The sequence below is a fragment of the Chlorocebus sabaeus genome, chromosome 19, assembly GCF_047675955.1.
Source record: "Chlorocebus sabaeus isolate Y175 chromosome 19, mChlSab1.0.hap1, whole genome shotgun sequence".
In the NCBI taxonomy this organism is placed as follows: Eukaryota; Metazoa; Chordata; class Mammalia; order Primates; family Cercopithecidae; genus Chlorocebus; species Chlorocebus sabaeus.
In genome coordinates, this window is record NC_132922.1 from 25,585,003 (window position 1) to 25,612,247 (window position 27,245).

The 27,245-nt window shown below is 47.9% G+C and overlaps 1 protein-coding gene across 2 annotated transcripts; it reads right to left on the reverse strand.

Moving 5' to 3' along the window:
- Positions 1-2,362: 2,362 nt before the first annotated feature.
- Positions 2,363-14,686, reverse strand: LOC140709116 (beta-crystallin B2). Of its 2 annotated transcripts, none has more exons than XM_073006860.1 (6): positions 14,650-14,686; positions 12,825-12,904; positions 9,277-9,395; positions 6,294-6,426; positions 4,629-4,771; positions 2,363-2,628 (listed from the first exon to the last, which is right to left on the reverse strand). In XM_073006860.1, the coding sequence occupies exons 2-6, from the start codon at positions 12,876-12,878 to the stop codon at positions 2,460-2,462; spliced, it is 618 nt and encodes a 205-aa protein (XP_072862961.1). In that variant the 5' UTR covers positions 12,879-12,904; positions 14,650-14,686; the 3' UTR covers positions 2,363-2,459. The 2 variants fall into 2 exon arrangements, with proteins under 2 accessions (XP_072862961.1, XP_072862960.1); XM_073006859.1 differs by lacking the exon at positions 14,650-14,686 and adding an exon at positions 14,514-14,618.
- Between the last annotated feature and the right edge of the window lie 12,559 nt (positions 14,687-27,245).

Below are 27,245 nucleotides of genomic sequence, written 5' to 3' on the forward strand. Positions count from 1 at the left end.
TTTAAGCCCTGCATGCATTTGGTATTTGTCCTAATGCTCTCCCTCCCCTTGCTCCCCACCCCTGACAAACCCCAATGTGTGATGTTCTCCTCCCTGTGTCCATGTGTTCTCATTGTTCGACTCCCACTTATGAGTGAGAACATGCGGTGTTTGGTTTTCTGTTCCTGTGTCAGTTTGCTGAGAATGACGGTTTCCAGCTTCATCCATGTCCCCGCAAAGGACATGAACTCATTCTTTTTTATGGCTGCATAGTATTCCATGATGTATATGGAGCACTTACTGGTTTCTACCTTTATGATAATCATTTGAACCACTTTAGTTCATTCAACAAGGTTTTCCACTTTTCCAAATGTGAAGGGATGCTTCTAAATGGAGTCCTAAAGGGGCGAGAATTTCTAAAACATTCCTGAAGAATCATGTTATAGGGCAGTGGTCCCCAAATGTTTTGGCACCAGGGATCGATTTTGTGGAAGACACTTTTTCACGGGCTGTGGGCAGCGGACATTAGATTCTCATTGGAGCATGCAACCTAGATCCTTTGCACGTGCAGTTCACAATAGGGTTTGCACTCCTATGAGAATCTAATACCTCCGCTGCTCTGACAGGAGGCGGAGCTCAGGCTGCAATGCCCACCTCCTGTTGTGCAACCCCCATTTCCGGCCATGGGAGACCCAGGGTTTGAGGGCCCCTGTTTTAGGGACCTCAACACTGACTACAAAGCAGTAGTCATGAACATAAAGTGGCAAGAGTGCAGGGATACACTGACTACAGGAACAGAAAAGACAGCCCATAAAATCACCCCACCTGCGGGGAAGGGAATAGGACAGCAAGGTGACTGCGCCGCAGTGCAGCAAACGGACTCCTTCACGAATGATTTTAGGACATCGGATGTCCAAAGTGGGAAAAAAAAAGAAAAGGAAACTGAATCTCTACCATACACTACATGCAAGAATCAGCTCCAGAAGGATTAAGAACGCAAATGTGAAGAGCAAAAGTTTTAAAAGTTTAGGGAAAAAAATATATTGGGGTATTTCTTTGTAACCAGGGATTAGAAAGAATTTCTTCAAGTTTGGCCAGGCATAGTGGCTCACTCCTGTAATTCCAGCACTTTGGGAGGCCAAAGCTGGCGGATCACAAGTTCAGTGGTTCAAGACCAGCCTGGCCAACATGGTGAAACCCCTACTAAAAATACAAAATTTAGGCGGGCATGGTGGTGCATGCCTGTAATCCAGCTACTCAGGAGGCTGAAGCAGGAGAACTGCTGAACCCGGGAGGCGGAGGTTGCAGTGAGCCAAGGTTGTACCACTGCACTCCAGCCTGGGCAACAGAGCAAGACTCTGTCTTGGGGGAAAAAAAAGAAAGAAAGAAAAAAGAAAGAATTTCTTCAAGGAGATATGAAAGGCATAAACCCTAAGGGAAAATATTGCTGTTTGACTACATTAAAATTTAAAATGGCATCAAGAGATACCAAAAACAAAGTGGCAAGAGGCTGCACCCAGGAAGCAGATATTTGCACTGCATATTAACCAACAAAAGCTGAGTCTAAAGACAGAAGGCCTGCAGCATCTCGTTTCAGCCTTGTCGCCATCCCATTAGGAAGGTACTGTTTCTCTCCCATCTTCCTGAGTAGAAGCATCAAAGCTCTGAAGGCAAAAGGACTTGCCTGAGCCTCTATCCCTGGCCAATGCCCCAGAACAGCAGTATAAACCCAGCCTTCATTCCCAGGTCATTGCATCACCTTGAGCCTGGCTACAACCAAGATCCTCACAGCTCAGTAGTCTCTTCCTCATTGAAGTAGCTCAGATGTTGTGTAGATTCTGAAATTACTAACAGTTGCCCACAGCCATATGATGAATGAATGAACGCACTCACAAACATGGCATTCTGACCTTTCCCTGGGCTGGAGTATGGGTTTCAGGGTTCTTGGCTTCTCTTGCAAATCAAAAAAGACTCCCAGACTCAAGGGGATAATGTGATAATGTGAGAATGGCGGGCAGTGAACACATTTTTAAGGGCTGGGGCACCCATCACATGCCCCTGAGAATGACTGTGCTCAGCAACCAGCATGTAACAGGGGGCTCAGGAGCTCAACCAAGCCAGCCACTCAGAGGCAAGGGAATTTCAAGTCAGACGAAGAAACAAAGGCTCAGAGAGGTTGGGCACTGTGTCCAAAGTCACACAGCTAAGCAGCTGCAGAACCGTAAGATTCAATAAGGGTTCTGTTGCCCTACCCCTAGCCCAGATACATGCTGATTCTCATTTCTCTCTCACTGTCTCTCTCTCTCTCTCTCTCACACACACACACACACACACACACACACACACACCCCAGCTGCTGGGGGGATCAAAGACCCACAGCAGACAAGTTGCAAGTCACACTTTATTCACTCTCTGGTTGGTCTGGAGGGTTCCTGGGCAGCAGATCTGGGTCCTGGGAAAGAGGCATGGTGGGGAGGGTACTAGTTGGAGGGGTGAAAGGCACCACGTTGGTGCCACTGCATGTCGCGGATGCGGCGCACAGACTGCACCTGGGGGTGAGGGGCCCCAAAGTCGCTGCTGTCCTTGTAGTCTCCCTTCTCCAGCAGGTACTGCAGCCCGCGGTAGCCGGGGTACTGGTAGCCAACCCACCTGCAGGACCAGAGGTGAGGGGAGGGTGAACCAGGGGAACAGGAAGAGAAACAAGAGAGAAGCGAGGGGAGAGAGCATCCATAAACCACTAGGAAGGGTGAAGCTTCCCAACCACTGCCACTTCCCAGGAGTAAGCAGGATACCCTTTCCACTCCACCCTTCCAGCACTGAGCCTCTGCTTTCTTCCTTCTCTTGATGGGGAGTTCACTGCCTCCTGAAGCAAATTTTGACTGAAGGCCTGGTACTGGGGTCAGAGAAAGGGGGTGGTATCTTAAGCTCACTGAAGTTTAGAATAAGCCAGACCTTTGAACCATCTCCATCCACTCCTATTCCACCTCCAAGCCCAGCTGCAAGGCCAAAGAGTTGGGGGAGGTTCCAGGGGTCTTCTGATGAAAGAGGTTCCAGGGGCTACTTAATGAAAGTACTGGTCTTCTCTCCAGAAAATGGCACACAGGCCTGGCCTGCAAGGACCTGCCTGGCCAGTCTCTGTGGACATATCCAGCTCTACTTCGCATTCTTATGCTCCCACATCTCTGCATTCCAGCCAGTGGCCTTTGTAGAGTTTCTCAGACCTACCAGGCTCCCCCCACATGCACCACAGGGCCTTTGCACATGCTGCTCTCATTGTCTGGGACGCTCTTCCTTGGCCTCTTTATCCCCGCAATTCCTACTGTTTCTTGAGATCTCAGCTCAAGAATCTTTTCTCCAAGGAAGTAGCTTAGACTTATGTGGATTCTTAAATTATTAACAGTTGCCCCTTCTAGACTGTTGGCTACACAGGGCAGAAGCCAGATCTCTTTAATCTCCTTCACCCTGGGCACCTAACACAATGCCTGGCATATGGCAGCACTGACAAATTGAATGAATGAATGAATGAATGAATGAATGAATGAATGAATGAAGGGAATGAGGGAATGAAGGGGAACAGAAGCACAGAACTTTGCACACCACTTTAGGAGTTTGACAAACCCAAGAAGCCAGTATGCTTGGCTAAACTGGTTCTGTTGGGGGGAAAGAGCCTTTAATTCGTAGCACTTGCTGATTTCTATGCTGTAAATGCACCCACTGTGGCTGGTTTCAAGCTACCAGTGATTAGTCAACCAGTTCACACAAATTCTGAAAATGTAAGACTTGGTTCCAGGCTGGCGCGGTGGCTCACGCCTGTAATCCCAGCACTTTGGGAGGCTAAGGCAGGCAGATCATGAGGTCAGGAGTTTGAGACTAACCTGGCCAACACAGTGAAACCCTGTCTCTACTAAAAATGCAAAAAATTAGCTGAGCTTGGTAGTGGGCACCTGTAATCCCAGCTATTTGGGAGGATGAGACAGGAGAATTGCTTGAACCTGGGAGGCGGGGGCTGCAGTGAGCCAAGATTGTTCCACTGCATTCCAGCCCAGGCAACAGTGCGAGACCCCATCTCAATTAAAAAAAAAAAAAAGCTGATATAAGCTATTTCCAACACACCCTGCCCAAAGCTCATCTGTGGAACCCCTGTGGAATCCAAATTTTTTACCATGAGAAATCCTTCATTGCTGATGGCTGGGGTCGATGTGCCCAGGAACTTTAATTCAGTGGAAAATGACACCTCCTGTTCCCAAACTTAGGGACACATGCGGTCAAAGGCAGCATGGGCTGGTCCTCCTGCTTCTCACAGCTTTCAGACTAGTCAACTCATTCGTTCCCTCCTGCCTCAACCTAATCCTCCCTCTGCCTCAACTTGCCCCTCTGACATACATGTCTTGCTTACTGGGGCTGAGATAAAGGCCAAGGTTTCTCCACTCCAAAGGCCATTTCCCCAAAGGCAGCTCTAGAGAGAAATTCAGGGGCTGTAAGCCACCTGTGGGCAGAGAATTCCCATTTACTTTCCAGTGTGAAGCCAGAGGTCAGCAGAGTACACCGATGTGTGCAAGATCACCAGTGTACACAGGGCAGAGCGGGACTTAGGACCCCAGAGTCTCAGTTCCTGGGGCAGGGTGAGCCAGGGCTGGCAATGCACTTACGTGCCACTCTGCACCCGCACAGATGACACCTTCTCCTGGTAGCCATGGGCGTGGAAGCTGGGTACGTCGTCATCTATGATTTCCATCTTCTTCCCGGTGAAGTTGGGGTTTTCGTAGAGGATAATCTTGTGTTCTTGGCTGTCCTATTGGCAGAGGATGTGAGGAAGTGAGTATAGGTGATGGGGCCCAGGGTTGGCCTTCCCACCCCATGCTCATGCCCCAGAGTTGGGATCCGCATGTCCCACACATCACTCTCTGCCCAGTGCACCTACCACGTGTCTATGACAACTGCTGTTGGATCGCAGCCATTTGTTAAGTTTCTACTGGGCCATTTTCATGTAACAGACACTCTACAACACTTTGGGGAATATTTGATTCTGAAATGTCATTTTTTCCTCCTATGCCTCAAGTTTCTCTTTTATAAATGGCAGCTACGATCTACCACCCACTCACAAGTGCACACCCACACATGCACACACACAGGCACACACACAGGCACACACACACAGGCACACTCACAGGCCTACACACACAGGCACATACATGCACACACACACATGCACACACAGGCACACACACACAGGCACACTCACACATGCGCACACACATGCACACACACATGCACACACGTGCACACCCACACAGGTGCACACACACATGCACACACACGTGCACACACATGCACACATACGCACACACAGGCAGACACACACACACATGCACAGGCTAATTGTGCCTCTAATAGACACCTGAGATATTTTGATTTTTCTTCATTTCTACATCTCTTCCCATCCTCCTGTTCCTGTAACATTTTCCTTAGTTATCTAATCCTTTAAACATTTTCAGTTTAAGATAAGGTTTTCAGATAAGAAAACCCTTATCCCTTAGACATAAAATCCTTTTATGTCATTTGGCAGATGAGAAAAACGAGGCACAGAGGTCAAATGACGTGCTCAAGGTCACAGAGCTGGGAGCAGCACAGCCAACATGGGAACCTGGGTTTGTGGGGTGTGAAGTCCAGTGTTCTCCAACCTTCCAGTAGGTCCTGGGAGGAATCAGAATGGGCTTGGAGGGTTTGGGAGTGTAACTGAGCAGTGATGGGCCCTGTCCCCTCCCCGACAGTTCACACACACACTAGTAAGAATCAGGATCTCAGAAGCACTGAAAACTCACACTGGCATGAGTGTTGAAGAAGAGTTAAACCACCTTCTCCTCCAGTCCTGAACTCAGAATTTCTTGTATTTCTGATGGCTATTGATTATTGAGCAACGACTCTGTGATGGGAGTTGCCCAACCCTGCGGAGTGGGGGGCACCAACCACGTAAAATAGAATGTGAATAGTGCCATCTGGGGCATTTCATAGTCTTGTGATTGGAGCCCCCTGGAGTTGTGCAGCGTGACAACCCTCAAGCTAATAAGCACATTGGAATCTCAGGACAGTAGATACCAATATGCCCATTTTACAGATGAAGAAACTGAGGCTCAGGGAAGTAAAATGACTTTTGCAAGGTCACCCAGTGAGGAGGTTCCTCACCAATCAGAAGGGGCACAATGCTAGAGGGGCAGGCTCCTTCCTGGTCTCAGGACCTCCGGCTCCAAGGTGGCAGAGACAGAAAGTAGGATGATGGGCAGAGAGAGGAAATAGAATGATGGCAGGGGGCTCACCACTTTGATGGGCCTCAGGGAGCTGAGGGAGTCCGTCCTCCGGCTGCTGGTCCATGAGTCCCAGCGGGGGTACTCGCCCTTCTCAAACACAAACTGCTCACCCTTGCAGTTGGCCTGTTCATAGCCCACCCAGCTGCCATGGAGACAGAGAGAAACGGGGCAGGTCAGTTCCACTCCAAGCTTCCTATGGCAGGATCCTGGCTACTCACGTTGGCCCCTGGGGTTCACTCTTGCCCAACTCGGCAAGATGTAGTAGCCCCACCCGAACCTTAGCACGGCAAATCCAAGCGCACAGTCCCCCCAGTTATCCAGAACTCAGTGCTATGCTGCCTTTAACCACCTGGAACACAGTTAAGAAATAAGAAGGCGGTCTAAATAATGGCCCGCAACAAATACCAACATATAGATGCCATGCACTAAGGCCAATAGTATGCTGGTAAGTTAACAGCCAACTCTCAAAAAACAAAACAAAAATTAACACTCTTGATTTGCAGCGTTTGCCAATTTCCATGGTGTAAATGCTCCCACTGTGGCAGATTTCAAGCTATGATACTGCTGCAAGTGGAGCTGGGGAGAGAGATGCACAGTCAGCCTTCACCACTGAGAACTGACCCCAGAACCCCTCGGTTGTGCCCAAACCCCTCTCTTTGGATCTGTTTCTTCTCTTGTCCCTGTTGTTAGACTCTGCCCAAACTCTGTTTTTGTAGATCCACATTAGAAGAAAAATAGTACATTAAAGAGGAAGGGATGGCCTTCAGTTCGGGCATGGCTAATAGAGGAAGGCAAAAATTAGGAGAAAAAACCCCACAAATCTCAAAATGATTAGCATTCTGGGGCCACCCAGTGCAGAGGCAAACATTTCAGCAATGTGGAATAATGGCTGTTCAGAGGAATAATCTAAGTTATTAATAGAAGAGGAGATCATGCTTATTATCCTCTTTTGGAAGAGTAGTCTTGATCCAGCAATTCTACTTTAGGCAATGGGTCCTTAGAAAACAGTTGTCAAGGGGCCGGGCGCCATGGCTCATGCCTGTAATCCCAGCACTTTGGGAGGCTGAGGCGGGCAGATCACCTGAGGTCAGGAGCTCGAGACCAGCCTGGCCAACATGGTGAAACTCTGTCTCTACTAAAAATACAAAAAATTAGCTAGGCACGGTGGTGCATGCTTGTAATCCTAGTTACTCAGTAGTCTGAGGCAGGAGAATTGCTTGAACCAGGGAGGCAGAAGTTGCAGTGACTTGAAATCATGCCATTGAATTCCAGCCTGGGTGACAAGAGCTACAACTCCATCTCAACAAAACAAAACAAACAAACAAACAAAAAAACAGTTGTCAAGGGATCACAGATATCTGAATAAGGATGTTCATTGTGGCATTGTTTATAATATCCAGTAACTGAAAAACTTAAACATCCTACAATCAGGGCCTGGGTATGGCATATTCAATCATGGACTGTTACAAAGCCATGGTAAGTAATGGCATAGGATGTGGGTTATCAAATGTAACTGGTGTAACTATCACCAGGTAAGCTTGTTAAATGCAGATTCCAGGCTCTAGAGCTAAGTTTGATTTAGTGGGACTGACATGGGGCCCGAGAACCTCCATTTTAAAGCATCTCCCTTCTGGGAATCTGATGTGAATTTTCCTCAAACGACTTTGAAAAGCACCAACATAAAATGCTATTTAATGACATGGAGAGAGTTCATGCTACCTTGTAAAATTTCCAAAGTGAGTAATAAAACATCATGTTTAGTATGATCCAAGTTTGATTTGATTATACACACACACACACACACACACAGAAAGAGAGAGAGAGAGAGAGAGAAACAGAGAGAGAGAAACAGAGAGAGAGAGAGAAGGAAATCTAAATTCATACCAAAATCTTAATAATGGTTACTTCTGAGTAGTGAACAGAAGTCATACGGTTTTTTGCCTTAAACCATATCTTCTTAGTTTTAAACAATAAATGATAGTTAATAAAAATATTAAATGTTATATTTTTTAAAAAAGAAAGCAGAAGAGTGTAAAATCTCTTTGGGAAAGTTTTTTTCATCAAAATATTTGAAAAGGCAGCTGAAAATCAGAAGTGATGCTTAAACAGTCAAATCTCAGTTATCCAGAAAGGGATTCTCTTGGACGCAACAGATTCCCTGAGCATGTCAGATGACCAAGGCTTGGCATAGCCACTGCTTTAGCTGTGTTCTGCACATCTTCAGGTTCTGACCCATGTAGGGCCGTGGAACTCTGCAGAATTCCCTGAGAACCTTGAGGTGTGGTATGGCTCACCTTAGGATCTCCAGCAGTATCTGACTTACTGGCCACCAGTGGACATTTCTACATCCTGAGGCTTTGACAGAGAAGGAGTGACGAGAGAAGCTGTGGTTTGTGTCCCAGACACTCTGCAGGCTCACATAAGACTATGCTCAGCTACATGACATAAGGTGAGTTAACCATTCAGCTCCCCTTCTCTCTTGGATACAGACCTGGCCCCCAAGTGTGCTAAAAAATCTGTAAAGACCCAGTATTGTCAGGATTTGGGAAGGGAGGAGTGGATGCAGAGCTGGGACATCCAGCCTTAAACCTCTCAGGATTGAGGACACTCCTGGAGCCAGAGACTGGCAGTTCTAAAAGCTTCATGAGTCACTATGTCCATCTTCCTGCCTTGACCTCTGTATCAGGCTTTCTACATGACGCTTTCCCTTCATCCCCAGAGCACATGGTCATCCTTATCCTACAGAGGAGGAAACTGAGGCTCAGAGGGGGAAGGTCCTGGTCCAACACCACACAGCCCAGAAGTGGTGGAGCCTGGATTTGAACCCAGCTGTATCTGACTGCAAAGCATGAATTATCTCCATACACTGCCAGTCCCCAAAACTTGGTCCCCAGATTGCAGACAGGAGAATAGCATGGGTAGATTCCCCCAGTCCACAACCTGATCACCTCACCCAAAGTCTGTGACCAGGAGAGGCCACCCAGGTACTTACGGTCCAGCCTGCACTAGGACAGAGCCTGCCTTCTCCACGCCAGTCTCCTTCAGGTTGGGGCAGGGCCCATTGAGCTCATGCGAGTGGCCTTGAAAGTTTTCCTGCTCAAAGATGATGATCTGCAATGGGAAGCGAGACTCAGACCCTCATCATGATGAAGAGGAGTGACAGTTGGCTGGTAGACGTGGGGAGGGAGCTCAGAGAACCCAAAGGATGCTGAAGGGTTCACCTCCAGAGTGACAAATCAAACATAAAAATCAAACAGCCCTGGCTCTGGCTATAAGCAGCTGTGGGACCTTGAGCCTGCATTTGTCCTCTCTAAGCATCAGTCTCCCCATCTGTAAAATGGGAAATAAAGACAGAACCCAGGCCAGGTGTGGTGGCTCACACCTGTAGTCCCAGCATTTTGGGAGGCTGAGGTGGGAGGATTGCTTGAGCCCAGGAATTCCAGACCAGCCTGGGCAAGATGGGAAGACCCCACTTCTAATTTTTTTAAAAAGAAAAAGAAACAAAGACAGAAACTGCCTTGTGATATTGTTTGTTAGAAGGATTCAGGGGAGCATAATTTGCACACCGTATTTGCTCTGCTTGTGGGAGACATAATTATGTTAATTAAGAGATGTGGTACAGATTCCAATAAGTGGCAGAGCTGAAATTGGAGCTCAGGCTTGTCTGATGCAGCTGTAATGGAAGCAACACTTTGCGAACCCTAACAGGTGCATGTAGCACCTGGGATCTGGATAAGTGCAGTTTCTGAGGGAACAGGTCTGGGGTGCAGCCCTGGATTCTGCATTTCCAGTCATCTCCCAGGTGATGCTGGTGCCAGTGGCTTATGGACCAAATTAGGAGTACTGACGTGCTAGACCACGCGTTTGAACTTTTCCTCCTCCCATTAGAGCTGTACCAGTACCTTCATATACACTCCTTACCTCCATTTCACCCATAAAACTACACACACCTGGGCCCTTTCTCCAAGCCTCCACAGAATTCCCAGGTGTCCCTATGAGCTCCCCTTTGAAATACTTCTTAAGAGGACTTCACTCCCCTTGTCTCACCTGGTATTATCAGCCCAAGGGAGGGGGCTCATGAGATCCCCATCAGGGAAACTGAAGCTCTGCAAAGTGAAGAGACCCATCCAACATCTCCCACATCCAAATTAACTATGAGGCTAGCTGCCACCTTTCATGGTTCCAGTGAGAATTTTGGAGGCAGAGCTTTTTCAGCCACATTTCCCCAGCAAACTGCCCCTGGATGAAAAGATGGGCTCAGGTCAGCACACTCCCAGTGGGGGAAGCTACAGAATCGACATGGTCAGCACAGGCTGGATAAACATAGCCCTGATTCCCAGGCCTGGGATTAGCCACACAAAGAAAGGAAAAGGGGTGCCCCACAGGGCTTAGAGGTGAATTCCATGGGCTCAATCCAGCCTTTACAATCAGTGACCCAGCTTTTTACGGTCATTGACTCGGCCAGAGATAGGGTCAGGAGACAAGGGCTCCATTGTGTCCTCTGTTACATCCAGTTGTGCAAACCTAAAAAGCAATTCAATACTCTGGGCCTCAGTTCTCTCATCTGTAAAACGGGGAATCAAGAATATGGAAGTTCGGGGCTAGTTTATTATTACCCCGGCCTGGGAGACGAGGGCTTGTGGGCGGTTACCACATAGTATTTGTGCTGCTTGTGGGAGACATAATTACGTTAATTAAAAGACATGCTACAGATCCCACGTGAATAAGTGGAAGAGCTGAAACTGAAGCCCAGGCTTGTCTGATGCAGCTGAAATTGAAGCAGCACTTTGCGGACTCTAACCTGTGCACGTAACACTGGGATCTTGATCAAATGCAGTTTCTGAGGGAGCAGGCCTGGGGTGTCCACCTGAATAGGGTTAGGCAGGTGAGGAAGGGTAGTTTCTCCATGCATTTGAAAGCCCAGAAGCTCAGAGGACCCAGGAGCTCACTAGCATTGTTATTATTAATCGACAGAGTGGAGGGCAACATTTTACAAATTGTCTAATCCTTTAAAACTGCACTGTCCCACACAGCAGCCATTAGTAACATATGGCTACTGAGCACGCATAATTAGTCCATACTATTACTTATACTGTGCTCTAAGTGTAAAATACACATCATATGTTGAAAATTCAGAATGGAAAAAATAATGTAAAATATCTGCCTAATAATTCTTATATTGATTATACATTAACATGCTCATCTTTTGGATATATTGGGTTTCATAAAATATAATATGAAAATTAATTTCACCTGTTTCTTTTTACTTTTAATGATGTGGCTACTAGAAAATTTTGCATTACCTATATGGTTCACATCATAGGTCTAGTGGACAGTGCTTCTTGCTTTTTTCCAAACTCACCCAGCTCATTCCCACCTTGGAGTCTTTGTGCCTGATGTTCCTTTTGTCTGGATGCTGTCATCAACCCTCACCCCCATTTTTAATTTTTCTGTGGAGATGGAATCTCACTATGTTGCCCAGGCTGGCCTCAAACTTTTTGGCTCAAGCAGTCCTCCCATCTCGGCCTCGCAAAGGCGCCCCCAATTTTTACATAGCCGCTTCCTCACTTGACCCAGGTGTGTGCTCAAAGTCACTTCCTCAGAGAGGCCCTCCTGGAACACCTGAGCTAACACAACCATTGCAACTCTCAGGAGCCCCTTCCCCTAGTTTACATTTATTTGTAGCACTTCTCACTACTGAAAATCATATAGTCATTTATTTATTGTCTGTCCTTCTTCTGGAAAGTAAGCCCATAAGGGACAGATCGGGGTGAGCAGGTGAAGGGCTGCATCTGCTCAGGCTTCCCTGGCCTAGGAGGTACCGAGTCAGACCAAGGGGCCATTCCTGAAGGAACCTGTGCCTGGGGTTACCAAAGCAGAGAGGCACAGGAGGGCAGCCAGGTGGGTGCTCCTCGATAGAGGTTTGAGGGCAGACTCGGTGTGACAAGCCTCTGACATTGTGATAAGATCCTGCTGCCCTTGGGCGGGCAGGTGGACGAAAAATCAAAGAAGGGATTATTTGGTGGTGTTAGGTGGATGCGCACCCTGGGACGGGTGTTAGGTTGAGCCTGGTTTCTTTGGCTCTCACAACTTCCCTATGCAATAAATCTGACTCCTCCTTTTACAGAAATGGAACGGAGGCTCAGAGGGATCAAATAATTGGCCCGGGTCACACAGCAGGTGCAGAGCCAGGACTCACACCCACCTTCCATCTACTAATCCCACCTCTGACTGAGAATGAGGGTCTACTCCAGTTTCAGGGAGCCCTGTGGACAATAGGGTGTGGGAAAACAGGTAAGGGAGAGAAACTGAAGTCTCCAAAGCCGGAGGCTGGTACTGGGAATCCCAGCATGCCAGCTATGGGCTGGGGAGGGACTCTCAGAATCAGCCCCAAGTGTGTGGGTAGGGGAGACTGAGTCCCAGAGAGGGGCAGGGTGGAGAGGGGGTACCTGTGAAGAAAGATGCCAAGCCCATTTTACAGAGGGGCAACTAAGTCTGGGAGAGGAGCATTGCATGCCCCCTCCTCCGAGAGGTACCCACCTTGGGGTTGAGGGACTGTGGCTTGCCCGCCTGGGTCTGGTGGTCTGAGGCCATGGTGGACTGTCCCGTGCAGGAATGACCTGGAAGACATGGGAAGCAGCAGTGAAGACCTGGAGGGACCACTGACTTTTTCACTCTGTGGGGACTTGGGACCACTCCTCTCTGGCCCCAAATATTCTTCTTTTCCCCCTGGTTTCAGGCTGTCCCAGAGCTGTGGGCTCCGTAAGCAGCTACTTGAACTTCTGTCTTTAGCTTCATTTATATCTATCCAGGTCAGCGCCAGGAGGAGGGAAAAATGAAGTCTACTCAAAAAAAGAGTGGGGCAGTGATAAACTGAGCTTAAATGAGGTCCCAAGTGGGTCCCCAACACTCAACCCCAGACAATGGATACCATGCAGAATATAGAACAGTCAATCCCAGAACTTCTGCCTTTATGCAGAAATTTCCTAAACAAAATTGTGTGGAACAAACAAAGCCTATGCATTGTCTGTATTTTGTGGTATGGTGGTGCCCAGTTTAGGAACCCACGAAGTTCCCTGTCCCCGTGCTCTTTCTCCCACCCTCTCTCTGGGACTCCTCTCCCCATCCCGGTACCTAGATTTCTCTTCTCTGCCACTGGTTTTACGCCCCCATTAGTGAAATCATCTGATACAGAACCCATGTTACAAGAAAGGGAAGAAATGGGTGCAATGGTAGAAACCCAGGCACTGTGGCAGGCAGCAGGATAGACCTGCCTTAGCTATTGAGAACATCAGAAAAGTCTGGAAAATTGTCAGCCTCTTCCCCCTTCCTGCAGGAGGGGTGGTCAAAGCAGGCTGTGTCTCCTCAGGGGTAAGAGAGGAAGCCTGGTCTTCCTCTTCAGGGATAACGCCCAGTTTCCAGAAGCCCCTTCCACACAAAAGGCCAAGACTGGATGTTTCCCAGGAGGAAGAAATTCAGTTAAGCACCTTGGGAGCCAAACCTACTGCTCTCCGCCAAGAAACCAGCCAGCCCGCTCGGCTTGTCAGAGTGCCTGAGCTCCTGCCCTATCGCTTCCGGGTCCTGAGTCTTCACAGACTGAAGAAGCTCAGTTGGTCCAGTTCAGGAGCAGTCTCTGCTGCCTACCAGAATTGAGACTCTGGGTAGGTCACATCCTCTCCCTATGCCTCAACTTCCTGTTCTATAAAATGGGGGCAGTAATGATGTCTAATAATACCTGTGAACAGGTTGTGAGGATGCAATTATGTAATGTATAAAACCGGAAGCACTTGGCCATGGTCCCAGAACACACTCAGCATGCAGCAAATGGCAGCAATTGTGGCATTATTAGAGTCATTTCTACCATGCTTTAGTGGCATTGAAATAACCTGTTGCTGGGAGCTGTCACATACCTGAGGCTGCATCCTCCGCCTAGCACTCTCAGAGACTGGGCACAGAGTGGGTGGCCCAGAATTGCAGATATGGAGGAAAACTGACTCACTCACCTGGAAACAAAGCTGAACTGTCACTGGTTTGATTCTTGCAAAACCCTCAGTTACATTCTCCTCCTCAGCGACTGACAAAACAAGGATGCTGATAGTCTGTTTAATATTAATAATAAAGAACATTGCTGCAATACCCACTGTGTGCCAGGCACTGTGCTGGATGATCCACCTACCTTCTCTTGAATCCTCACAATAAAGAACCCTTTTTGACCCCCTTCCCGTTTACCAGAAAAGAAAACTGAAGTTAACAGCATTGAAGTCTCTGCCCAAAGTCACTTGTCAGAATCCAGGTGCTCCCATGCTTTCCGGCAGGGGTGAGGATGACAGAAAGAAGGGAAGACAAGCAAAGGAGGCAATCTTACCAGTAACACCAGCTCCTGCGAGTGCTGTGAAGCTCGGCCAGCGGGAGGTGGCATTTATACCTTCCCCAGAAGTGCCGGTGCCAAGATGAGTGACTGCTGTGTTCCTGCGAAAAGCAGGGTGAGAATGCTGGGTTAAGCTCTCACCAAAGCTCGGGTCAGCAAATGACTACAGACATTGTGTCTCTGCACAATAATGTCATTAGCTTTCAGATTCGGCCGCGCCAGGGCGGTCAGGCGGCTGGGCAAGGAGATGCCCACTTTGCATGCATCAGCCATCCGGCTGCCAGGCCTGGGGGCACACTGGGTTCACTGGTGCGCTCAGTCAGGCTCTGAGGCATGGCAGACAGAGAAACATCTCCGTGGACCTGGGGAAGAACAAGTAAAGAAGGGTGGTTTGGCAGAGCCTGGGCTTCATTCATCTACCCATTTATTCATTCAACAAATATTTGCCGGGCATCCTTTTGGTGACAAGCTCTGTTCTAGGGGAGAGTGTCAGGAAGAGGACCTACCCCAGCCCAGGCATTTCAGAAAAACTCCTGGGGGGTAGCGCATCCCTCAGGGATGGAGAAGAGGAAGAATAGGGTGGGGGGACAGGTCCAAGTAGAAAGGGTCCATATACAAGGAACCAGCATGGTATATTTCAAGAAGACCTGAAAACAGGTTAACAAAGCTAAAGCATGCCGTGTGACAAATAGAGCCTGTGCCAGGTGGACAAGGTGGGCAGGGCCTGGTGTTGCAGGGTCAGGGAGGACAATTATGGAGAGTGCATTTTATTCTCAAGGCCCCTGGCTGTTTCTCTTTCTCTCTTTCTTTCTTTTTGAGACGGAATCTCGCTCTGTCACCCAGGCTGGAGTGCAGTGGTGAGATCTCGGCTCACTGCAACCTCTGCCTCCCAGGTTCAAGTGATTATCCTGTCTCAGCCTCCCTAGTAACTGGGAGTACAGGTGTGCACAACCAGGTCCAGCTGAATTTTTTTTTTTTTTTTTTTTTTTTTTTTTGTATTTTAGTAGAGACAGGGTTTTGGCTTGTTGTCCAGGGTGGTCTCGAACTCCTGAGCTCAGGCAATCCATCCACCTTGGCCTCCTAAAGTGCTGGGATTACAGGCATGAGCCACTACACCCAGCCTGTTTCTTAACCACTGACCTAGAGTGAGGCGCTCTTAGATCCCTACCACTGGCCCTGTTGCTGCCACGTGGGTGCCCAGCCTTTACTCAGTTTCTTTTTTTTTTTTTTTTTTTTTTTGAGATGGACTCTCGCTCTGTCGCACAGGCTGGAGTGCAGTGGCACGATCTCGGCTCACTGCAAGCTCCACCTCCCAGGTTCACACCATTCTCCTGCCTCAGCCTCCCGAGTAGCTGGGACTACAGGCACCCACCACCACGCCTGGCTAATTTTTTGTGTTTTTAGCAGAGACGGGGTTTCACTGTGTTAGCCAGGATGGTCTCGATTTCCTGACCTCATGATCCACCCGCCTCGGCCTCCCAAAGTGCTGGGATCATAGGCGTGAGCCACGGCACCTGGCCTTTACTCACGTTTCTTTAGTGCACACACCTTCCTTGCAGCCCAGGCTGTGTCTTGATCCAATCTGAGACTTGGAGACTAGGTCAAGTATACCTCCTTTCCCCTGTTTCTTGTTTCCTTAATGCACATATGCATGCACACACATGCATACACACTACGCACACATGTCCTAGCCCCGTAACTGAGCTGTTCCTTTTGCAGCACTCATCACCACCCAACATTCTGTTACTCATTTATTTTCTGCCTTTCCAATGAGGAGATAAGCACCACAAAAGCAAAGAAGTTGTCCCCCTGGTTTACCATGGTATCGCCAGAGCCCAGTCCCTGACGCATAGTAGATACTTGTTTTAAAATCCCAGGGCTGGCCAGGCACAGTGGCTCACGCATGTAATCCCAGCACTTTGGGAGGCCAAGTCAGGTGGATCACCCGAGGTCGGGAGTTCGAGACCAGCCTGAGCAGCGTGGAGAAACCCCATCTGTACTAAAAATACAAAATTAGCTGGGCATGGTGGCACATGCCTGTAATTCCAGCTAGCTGGGAGGCTGAGGCAGGAGAATCACTTGAACCTAGGAGGCAGAGGTTGCGGTAAGCCGAGATCATGCCATTGCACTCCAACCTGAGCAACAAGAGCAAAACTCTGTCTCAAAAAATATAAATAAATAAAAATAAAAATAAAAAATCCCAGGGCTGCTATAATAAAGTGTCACAAACTGAGTGGCTTAAAAACAACAGAAATTGGGAATATAAAATGGTGTTGCCACTATGGAAAACAGTGTGGCTGTCTCAAAAAAAAAAAAAAAAAAAATCCAACATAGAATTACCATATGAGCCAGCCATTCCACTTCTGCGCATGTGCCCAAAAGAATTGAAAGCGGGGAATTGAAGAGATATTTATGCACCCATGTTCATAGCAGCATTATTCACAATAGCTGAAAGATGGAAGCCACCCAAATGTCCATCAACGGATGAATGGATAAACACTATGTGGTCTATCCATACAATGGAATATTATTCAGTCTTAAAAAGAAAGGAAATTCTAACTCCAACATGATGAGGCTTGAAAATGTTATGCAAAGTGAAATAAACCAGACACAAAAGGACAAATATTATATGATTCCACTTATATAAGTTACCTAGGGTAGGCAAATTCATGGAGACTGGAAGTAGAATAGAGGTTACCAGGGGCTGGAAGGATGGGGGAATGGGGAGTTATTGTTTAATGGGTACAGGATTTCTGTTTAGGATGATGAAAAAGCTGGGGATGGATAGTGGTGATGGTCCCATAACAATGCCACTGAACTGTACTCTTAAAAATGGTTAAAATGGTTAATTTTATGTTATGCAATATTTTACCATAAAAATGTCCAAAAACCCTCCAGAAGTTTATTGTGTAATTCTGGAAGCTGGAAGTCTGACATCAAGGTGTCAGCAGGGTCATGCCTGCTGCAGGGGTCCTAGGTGAGGGTCCTTCCTTGTCTCTCCCAGTCTTTTGTGTTTGCTGGTAATCGTTGGTGTTCCTTGGATGAGAGTTGTATCACTTTAATTACAAGGCCATCTTCTCCCTGTATCTTCACATCATCTTCCCTTAGTGCGTGGCTGATTCTATGTCTAAATTTATGCTTTTATAAGGATACCAGTCATGTTGGCTTAGGTGACTTCATTAGGTAACTTCACCCTGACGACTTTGTTTTAAATTGATTCCTTCTGTAAAGACCCTATTTCCATATAGAAGGTCACATTCTGAGGTACTGGGGGTTAGGACTTTGGAATATCTTTTATGGACACAGTTCAACCCATAATAGACCTCAGTCAATATTTGTTGAATAAATGCATGAATTCAAGACCTGGCTGTGTCCTTATAAATAAGAAAGAATTCCTAACATTTAGATAGTATGAGAGCTTGACACGAGTCAGGTACTGTTCATACTCATCCTTTTTTAATCCTCCCAACATATTCAAGAGGGAACTATTGTATTTATTGATCATTCCATTTTATAAAAGAGAAAATTGAGGCTCAGAGAGACTAAGCCACTTGCCCAAATTCGCACAGCCAGTAAGTAGCAGGACTAGGCTTTACGGATTGAGCCCTGAAACTGTCTGGTTTCATTAACTCAATCCTCACAATCATCTTTGAAGTAGGTGTTATTAATGTCCCCTAATACTGATTAGGAAGCCAAGGCTCATAGAGCTTAAGCAACTTGTCCGAGGTCACACAGCCAGGAAGTGGTAGGACCAGCGCTTGAACTTAGATCAGTCTGATTTCAAGATAAACGCTCTTAACTTTTAAACTATAAAGCTTCCTACTGAACTCTGGGAACTTAGTGAAGTTTTTCTCCTCCAGGCCTCAATTTCCCCATCAGAAATAAGGTCCTTGGTGCCGAGACCAGCTTGGTCGGGGCACTGGAGGAATTAAAGATGCACACACAGAGAAATATAGAGGTGTGAAGTGGGAAATCAGGGGTCTCACAGCCTTCAGAGCTGAGAGCCTCAAACAGAGATTTACCCACGTATTTATTAACAGCAAGCCAGAGATAAGCATTGTTCCTATAGATTATAGATTAACTAAAAGTATTCCTCACGGGAAACAAAGGGATGGGCCGAAATAAAGGGATGGGTTGGGCTAGTTATATGCAGCAGGAGCGTGTCCTTAAGGCACAGATCGCTCATGCTATTGTTTGTGGTTTAAGAACCACTTGAAGCGGTTTTCTGCCCTGGGTGGGCCAGGTGTTCCTTGCCCTCATTCTGGTAAACCCACAACCTTCCAGTGTGGGCGCCATGGCCATCACGAACATGTCACAGTGCTGCAGAGATTTTGTTTATGGCAAGTTTTAGGACCAGTTTATGGCCAGATTTTGGGGGGCCTGTCCTCAACACTTGGTCCCTGCACCATGTATTAGGTTAGTACAGAAGTAATCGCGGGTTTTTGGCATTACTTTTGATGGCAAAAACCGCGATTACTTTTGCACCAATCTATTATTCTCATCGAGGAAGCCATCGGGGTTCCCACGGGCTGATGGAAGTGGTAAAACGTGCTAGGGAGATGTTTGATTATTATTCCTATTTCTACAGATAGGCAAAGTGAGGCTCAGAGACAAGACTTTCTTGCCCAAAGGCTCACAGCCACACAGTGGTAGAGCTGGGAGTTGAACCGAGATTTGAATTCAGAGATTTGTAGACTCCAAAACCCTCAGCCTATCCTACTTCTCTAAATATTTCGACCCATGGACATTACAGTATTTGTAATTATACCCTTTGTAAAATGAGCCAATCATATGAAGCCCTCAGTAGCGGCTCTTACAAATATTATAGAAAGCGCTCAGTAACTATAGCTTTTATGCTATTCATTATTACTACATCTGTGCAGATGGCAATGCTTTAAAAGACTTTTATATTTCTTTTCACTCCCTCACTCAAAGTAGGTGCCAAGAGACTGTCAGCATCCTGCCTGTTTCTTTCTACTCATTCATTATTCATTTCTACTTCCAGCAAATGTGTCACCTATGAACTCAGTGGGGAGTGATACAGATAGGGTCCCCACCATGGTGCAACTTACAGTCCATAGGTTCTTGCGATCTCAAAATGCTTTGCCTTTTTAAAAATTTGAGATAGGGTTGGCCGGTCGCAGTGGCTCACGCCTGTAATCCCAGTACTTTGAGAGGCCGAGGTGGGTGGATCACAAGGTCAGGAGATCAAGGCCATCCTGGTTAACACAGTGAAAACCTGTCTCTATTAAAAATACAAAAAATTAGCCAGGCGTGGCTGCGTGCGCCTGTAGTCCCAGCTGCTGGGGAGGCTGAGGGAGGAGAATGGCATGAACCCGGGAGGCAGAGCTTGCAGTGAGCTGAGATCGCACCACTGCACTCCAGCCTGGGCAACACAGTGAGACTCTGTCTCGAAAAAAACATTTTTTTTTTGAGATAGGGTCTTGCTCTGCTGCCCAGGCTGGAGCACAGTGGTGCTATCACAGGTCATTGCAGCCTCCAACTGCTGGGCTCAAGTGATCCTCCTGTCTCAGCCTCCTGAGTAGCTCAGACTACAGGCATACACATCTGTGCCCAGCCAATTAAAAAAAAAAATTAGGGATAGGGTCTTGCTATGTTGTCCAGGTAGGTTGTGAACTCTAAGCCTCAAGCAATTTTTCTGCCTTGGCCTTCCAAAGTACTAGAGTTTCAGTTATGGGCCACTGCACCTGGCCAATCTTTGCTTTTGATGTGAGACCTGGGCAATTTGCTCACCTAGCCAGTGAGCTAGGTCGTGGAGAGCTGAGCCAAGGCTCAGTCATCTTTGTGCCCCCAGTGGCTACATAGGATCTGGCACATAGTAGGTTTTTGGGAAATATGTATTGACCAGTTGAATTAATTAATGATAAAGAGCGGGGGTATCTTCATTTGGGCTCTACCAGAAGCAGACTGTAAGACAACAAGAAGTTCAGGTGCATACAATTTATTTGGAAAGTGATCCCAGGGAGCATCAGGAAGTAGGGAGTGGGGAAGTGAGCCAGAGAAAGGAAGGCAGGCAATTCAGGGTGTATTAGTGAGCAGGTTACCACTGGGTCTTCTTAAAATTAGGAGGTGTCATGTGACTCATTCTGGTCAGTGGACTGAACAAACATGACTGGTGTAATTTCCAGGTGAAATCATCTTATTACAGAAGCCACACTTTGCAGTGCTCTCTTCTCTTCTGCTGTCCTGAGATGGCAACATTGCAAAATGGCAGCGCCTACACCAGCCTGGGTCTCTGAGTGACTCTGTAGAGAAAAGCCCCCTGCTGACCAGCACTAGACTTCTTTCATGAGTGAGAAATACGTTTCATTGTTTTCATCCACCAAGAATTGGGGGCTGTTTGTTACTGCAGCATAGCCTGACAGAAACATAGAGAGAAAGGACTCAAACCTTCCTCTCCACTTCATCTTCTTGCTCCCATGAGGAGAATAGGTCTTGGTGTTCCCCTTGGACAAACAATATTTAACTTTTAGATACAAAAGAGTCAGAACTGGAAGGAGGCTCTGAGATCATCAAAAGGTGTTCTCATAGCCTATCAGAAACAACACTCCCTTCTTATGACAATTTTTTGTAACAGCCCTTTTACTCTCTTGAAATAAAATTGATAATGTAATCCATCTATATGCATGCTTAAAATAAATGAATAATAAAATGTCCTAACTCTAACTGTATTATAAAAGAATAACAAGGATAGAATGTGTAACAATATGTATTTCGGTATGTAAAGGCTTCAAACAGATGATATAAGAAAGCAGTTAGGCAATTACTCCTATTTATAATGCATATATTTAGATAGGAAGTTAATATTAAACTGAATATGTGTTAGACATTTTCATACACTTACGTAGCATTGTCATGGGTGACATTAATTTCCAAAATGGTGAAGAATGCCTGGTAAAGTTCTCACCTGAGCACTGGGGAGTTGGGGAATTGATACCCCAGCTACTGTTAGTCATTGGATGAAGGTTGCTCCTAGTAGGTATTCATTCCCCCAAGATTATAGCTGCCTCCCACCTCTCCAGGCACAGGAGAGAGTTTCCAGGCACACAGATATGTGGATGCTGGCTGGTGGAAGTGGTCCTCACACAGCAACATTATAAGGTCTACAGGGTAGGAAAAGCACAGCTAGCATCTGCTACAATCCAGGCAGCAGATCAAAGATGTCCAGGGGAAAGGCAAGGGAAAGAGGAAGCTGGCAACAGGGAATGGCAAGAAGGTCCCCCCAAGAGAGTCAAGACTTGGGGATGCATTTACTGAGGTCCCCTAATGGTGGATCCCTAGGGGGGTGACCACAGAGCCAGCTGCCCAGCTCCCGAGAGCTCTCAGGCTCCAGTTCCTTTCTCCATGATCCCTGTTCACTGACTGGGTTCTGGCTCCCTGCCCCCACCATGAAGCCTCTTTGCAGGGCTTTCGCTTGGATTCCAAGTGTGGCCATGTAGCCTAGTTTTCTAATTTCCCTGTTTCCACAGGTGTCTTTAGAATAAACCCCCATTATTGAGTAACTGCAAAGTCTCTCTGCTCCATACAACTACAGAGCCTGTCTCCAGCATCTTCTGTCTGGAACGGAGCTCTGGAAGCCTGTCTGTTGCCCTACTTCTCATTATCGAAAAAATGATCATGAGAAGAGGATGGCGAACACGTACAGAGCGCGTCATTGGTTTTACCCATTGTTCTAAGCCCTGTCTGCAAAGTAAACTCAGGTTACTATCTGCTACAACCTTATGAGATAGGTAGCATTATTAGCTCCATGTTACAGATGAGGCAAAGCGAGGTTAAGTGACTTGCCCAAAGGCACACAGTGAGTGGTGGAGCCTGGAGAGGAAACCAGGTGGTGTAAATCAAGGGCCTAACTCAGCCACTCTTCCTCTGATCGCTTGACTCTACTGCCTGCAATCACCAAGCAATACTGCCTCTCAATTAAGCTGGTAAAGTGATCTCTTGGCACTAAACCTCATTCTCTTGTAATTGAGGGATATTCTTGCTTCACTGTCACTCTAAGGTTCCGCCCTGCAGAAGACAAAATATGAGGGCCAGGCGGGGTGGCTAACACCTGTAATCCCAGCACTTTGGAAGGCCAAGGCAGGTGGATCACGAGGTCAGGAGTTCGAGACCAGCCTGGCCAACATGGTGAAAGCCCATCTCTACTGAAAATATCAAAAAAAATTAGCTGGGCATGGTGGACTGCACTTGTAGTCCCAGCTACTTGGGAGGCTAAGGCAGGAGAATCGCTTGAACCTAGGAGGCGGAGGTTGCAGTGAGCCAAGATTGCGCCACTGCACTCCAGCCTGGGCGAGAAACCAAGACTCTGCCTCAAAACAAATAAACAAACAAACAAACAAAAAAGACAGTTTTGTCTAGGTTGGGGCTAAGAGCAGGGTTTTGGAGTTAGACAGGCCTGGGGTCAAATCTCAGTTCTGCCCCTCCCTGGCTGTGTGATCTCAGCAGTTGGCTTCCTCACTCTGAGTCTCTTGGAGCTGAGGACTGCATAGGACAATGTATGGGAGTACGTGTGAAGAACAAGAGCTTCCTGGCACAGATGGTTATTATGGGTGCGAGGCTTTGGATAGAGTCACTTGGACATCAGTGACTGCCTGGGGCTGCCATGAATCTGGCAGTGCAGCTGAACCCTACCTCTGGAATCAACCCCACTCCAGACCCCGGGGCTGCATTTGGCCTGGGAGTGGGCATGGTGAGTGAGCTCACTGACTCACACTCGAACCAGCCTCGCTGTAAGCCTTCCTGTTACCCAGGAGCCAGTCATGGGCCCTGTTGGTGTTAACTGCGATCAGGCATGGACAGCTTGTGGCCTGGTGCCTAGACTATAGTAGATGCTCAATAAACGAAGTCACTGCCCACACCAGCAGTGGCATTAGGTTGGCCGACCACAGCATCAACAGCTGATGAATGCAGAGAAACAGGCTTTGGAGATAGACCTGAATGTGAGTCCTGGTCCCATCACTTAAGAGCTGTGGCACTTGGGGCAATTTGCTTCAGCTCTCTGGGTCTCAGTTTCTCTTGCTGCATATGAGGATCACTATTGCCTGTCTGTAGAGTCAAGATGAAACTCTAAAGCACTTAATAATGTGCTTGGGGTTTGGCAGCAGCTCTATAGTGGCAGCTATTATTACCGTTGTTTCTGCTGCAACTGCTGATATTATTTTCAACTCTATGTCCCTGGTGACTTCCTGTCCTTTATGGATACATCAGAGTGTATGGCACTCAGGAATGGATTTTCTGGGGTCAATCCTCAGGATTCAGATCTCAGTTCTACCACTTCTTATCTGTGTGGCTCTAGGAAGGTGATGTTGCCTTCCTGAGCCCATTTCTTCATCTGTGAAATAGAATTAATAACCACACCTCCCTCCCAATGACATTCTTAGGGTTTAAAGAGATGATGTAAGCATTGATTTATAAAGCATGACAAGCTGGGCACAGTGGCTCACGCCTGTAATCCCAGCACTTTGGGAGGCCGAGATGGGTGGATCACGAGATCAGGAGTTGAGACCAGCCTGGCCAACACGGTGAAACTCCATCTCTACTAAAAATACAAAAATTAGCCTGGTGTGGTGGCACACACCTGTAATTCCAGTTACTCAGGAGACTGAGGCAGGAGAATCGCTTTAACCTGGGAGGTAGAGGTTGCCATGAGCCGAGACAGAGCCATTGCACTCCAGCCTGGGTGACAGAGTGAGACTCTGCTTTAAAAAAAAAAAAAAAAAGCATAACAGACTGGATGGCACCTGGTTCATACCTGTAATCCCAACACTTTAGGAGGCTGAGGCAGGAAGAGTGCTTGAGGCCAAGAGTTTGAGACAAGCCTGGGCAATACAGCAAGACCGTCATCTCTACAAAAAGTAGATTTTAAAAATTAGCTGGGCATGGTGGTGTAAGGCCTGCAATCCCAGTGCTTTAGGAGGCTGAGGTAGGAGGATTGCTTGAGACCAGGAATTAGAGGCTGCAGTGAGCTATGATCACGCCCCTGCACTCCAGCCTGGGCAACAGAGCAAGACCCCATCTCAAAAGATAAAAAAAGAATAAAGCATGACAAGGCCTCTCCTTGCAAAAGGGAGGAAGGGGTGGGTCCAGAGGGGAGAAAGGGGTGGGCAACAGGGGTGCTGTATCTCCACACTGGGGATGCCAAGCCCCTGCCTTCCATCTGTCTCATTGCTGGGCACCCCTGCTCCATCTGATCCTAATGCCCAGCCCAGGTCTCCCATACACTCAGAAAACGCCAAGGTGATTTCTCACCTTGTTTGTAAAATATGCAGGTTAAAGTAATTGAAAATTACTCTATCCTTTTCGACGCCTTCCTGAGGCCCCCATAGGCCTCCCACACACCAGCTGCATCACCCACTGGGAGGCTGCAGGCGGCTGAGACAGGCTCCGGGCACAGAAGGGGAACAAAGTCAGGGAAATGATGCAGAGTTGGCTCGTGGAGGTTGGATGGGTGAGGGGTGGTCCCGGGGCCTGCCTGCAGGAGGTCTGCTGTCAGCTGGCTATCAGACAGAAGGCCCCTCCTCTTCCTACCTGGGGGCAGAAGAGACTCAATTATGGCCGAGCATGGTGGCTCACGCCTGTAATCCCAGCACTTCGGGGGGCCGAGGTGGGTGGGTCACCTGAGGTCAGGAGTTTGAGACCAGCCTGACCAATATGGTGAAACCCCGTCTCATACAAAAATTAGCCAGGCGTGGTGGTGTGCACCTGTAGTCCCAGCTACTTGGGACGCTGAGACAGGAGAATTGCTTGAGCCCAGGAGATGGAGGTTGCAGTAAGCTGAGACTGCGCCACTGCCTGGGTGACAGAGTGAGGCTCTGTCTCTAAATACATACATACATAATGACTTCATTTATGCCTGGCACTGACCCAGTGTCTGTTCAGCCCTCCAGCAACTCCCACTGCCCAGATGAATCCACGGGGGCCCAGAGCAGTGGTCAGTGGGGGGAGGTGGGATGGGCACTCAGTACCCTAGGCACGGCTGCAGAAGGCCTCTGGGCAAGGGGACAGAGATACTGAGGCATGAGAGAGAGAGGCTCAGGTGGACCACACCAGCACAGCTCACCAGGCTCTCTGCAGTAGCCTCCCAACCGGTCTCTCTGCAGCCCTCCTTGGCCACTAAGTGTATTGTTTGCACCCTAGCCAGTGTGATCCTATTCAATCCCAATGCAGACCATGGCTCACTTTGCTCAAATGCTCCATGGCTGCTACCTCCCTCAGAGAACAAGCAAAGTCTGCTATGGTCTGCAAAGCCCTAAATGACCTAATCCTGTTCCCTCTGACCCCTACCCCCAGTCTTTTACTCCATTCCAGACCTGCTGTTTCCTGTTAGGCCAGCACACTCCTGCCTAGGGCCTTTGCACCTGTTATTTCCCTGCCTGGAATGTTCTAGTGGTTCACTGAGGTCTCGGTTCCTCTGCACAGAGTTCTCTGGCCATCACCCCCATCATTTCCATATTTTTATCCAACTTTATTGTTCTTGGTATTTACCACCTCCCAACATTATAGCCCTAATCGATCTGTTTATTTACTTTCTGTCTCTCCTATAGAAGGTGAGAACCTGGAGGGTAGGACATTGTGCTGTGTCCTTAGGCCTCGAACAGGGCATGGCATTTGCTGAATACACTGAACAGGGCATGGCATTTGCTCAATACATTAATGACAACAGAGACTGACCCACAGAGAGGTGGAAGGGGAAATAATGGATAGATGAATGGAAGGAAGGAGAGAAGGAAGGAGGGAGGGAAGGAAGGAAGGAAGGAGGGAAAGGAAGGGAAGGAGGGAGGAAGGAGGGAGGGAGAGAGGAAGGAGGATCAGATGGACAGATTGATGGACAAGTAGAATGAAAGAAAAATGGATGGATATGTGAATAAAAGGATAGATAGAAAGATGGGTGAGTGGAAGGAAAAATGGATGAATTAATGGAAAGAATAAATATAGGAAGATGGAAGGAAGAATGAATGGATATATGGATGAGTAAGTGGGTGGATGGATGGATGGATGGATAGATGCATGGATGGATGAATGGGTGATAGGTGGGTGGATGGATGAATGAATGGGTAGGTGAGTGGGTGGATGGATAGGCCAGTGGGTGGGTGGATGGATGGATGGATGGGTAAGTGGGTGGATGGATGGATGGATGGGTAAGTGGGTGGATGGATGGATAGGCGAGTGGGTGGATGGATGGATGGATGGATGGATGGGTGGATGGATGGATGGATGGGTGAGTAGATGAATGGATGGGCACATGGGTGGGTGGATGGGTGGATGGATGGATAGGCGAGTTGGTGGATGAATGGATGGGCACACGGGTGGGTGGGTGGATGGATGGGTGGATGGATGGATGGATGAGTGGGTGGGTGGATGGATGGGTGGATGGATGGATGGATGAGTGGGTGGGTGGGTGGGTGGATGGATGGATGAACGAATGGGTAGGTGAGTGGGTGGATGGATAGGCGAGTGGGTGGGTGGGTGAATGGATGGATGGATAGGCGAGTGGGTGGGTGGGTGGATGGATGGATGGATGGGTGGATGGATGGATGGACAGGCGAGTGGGTGGGTGGATGGATGGATGGATG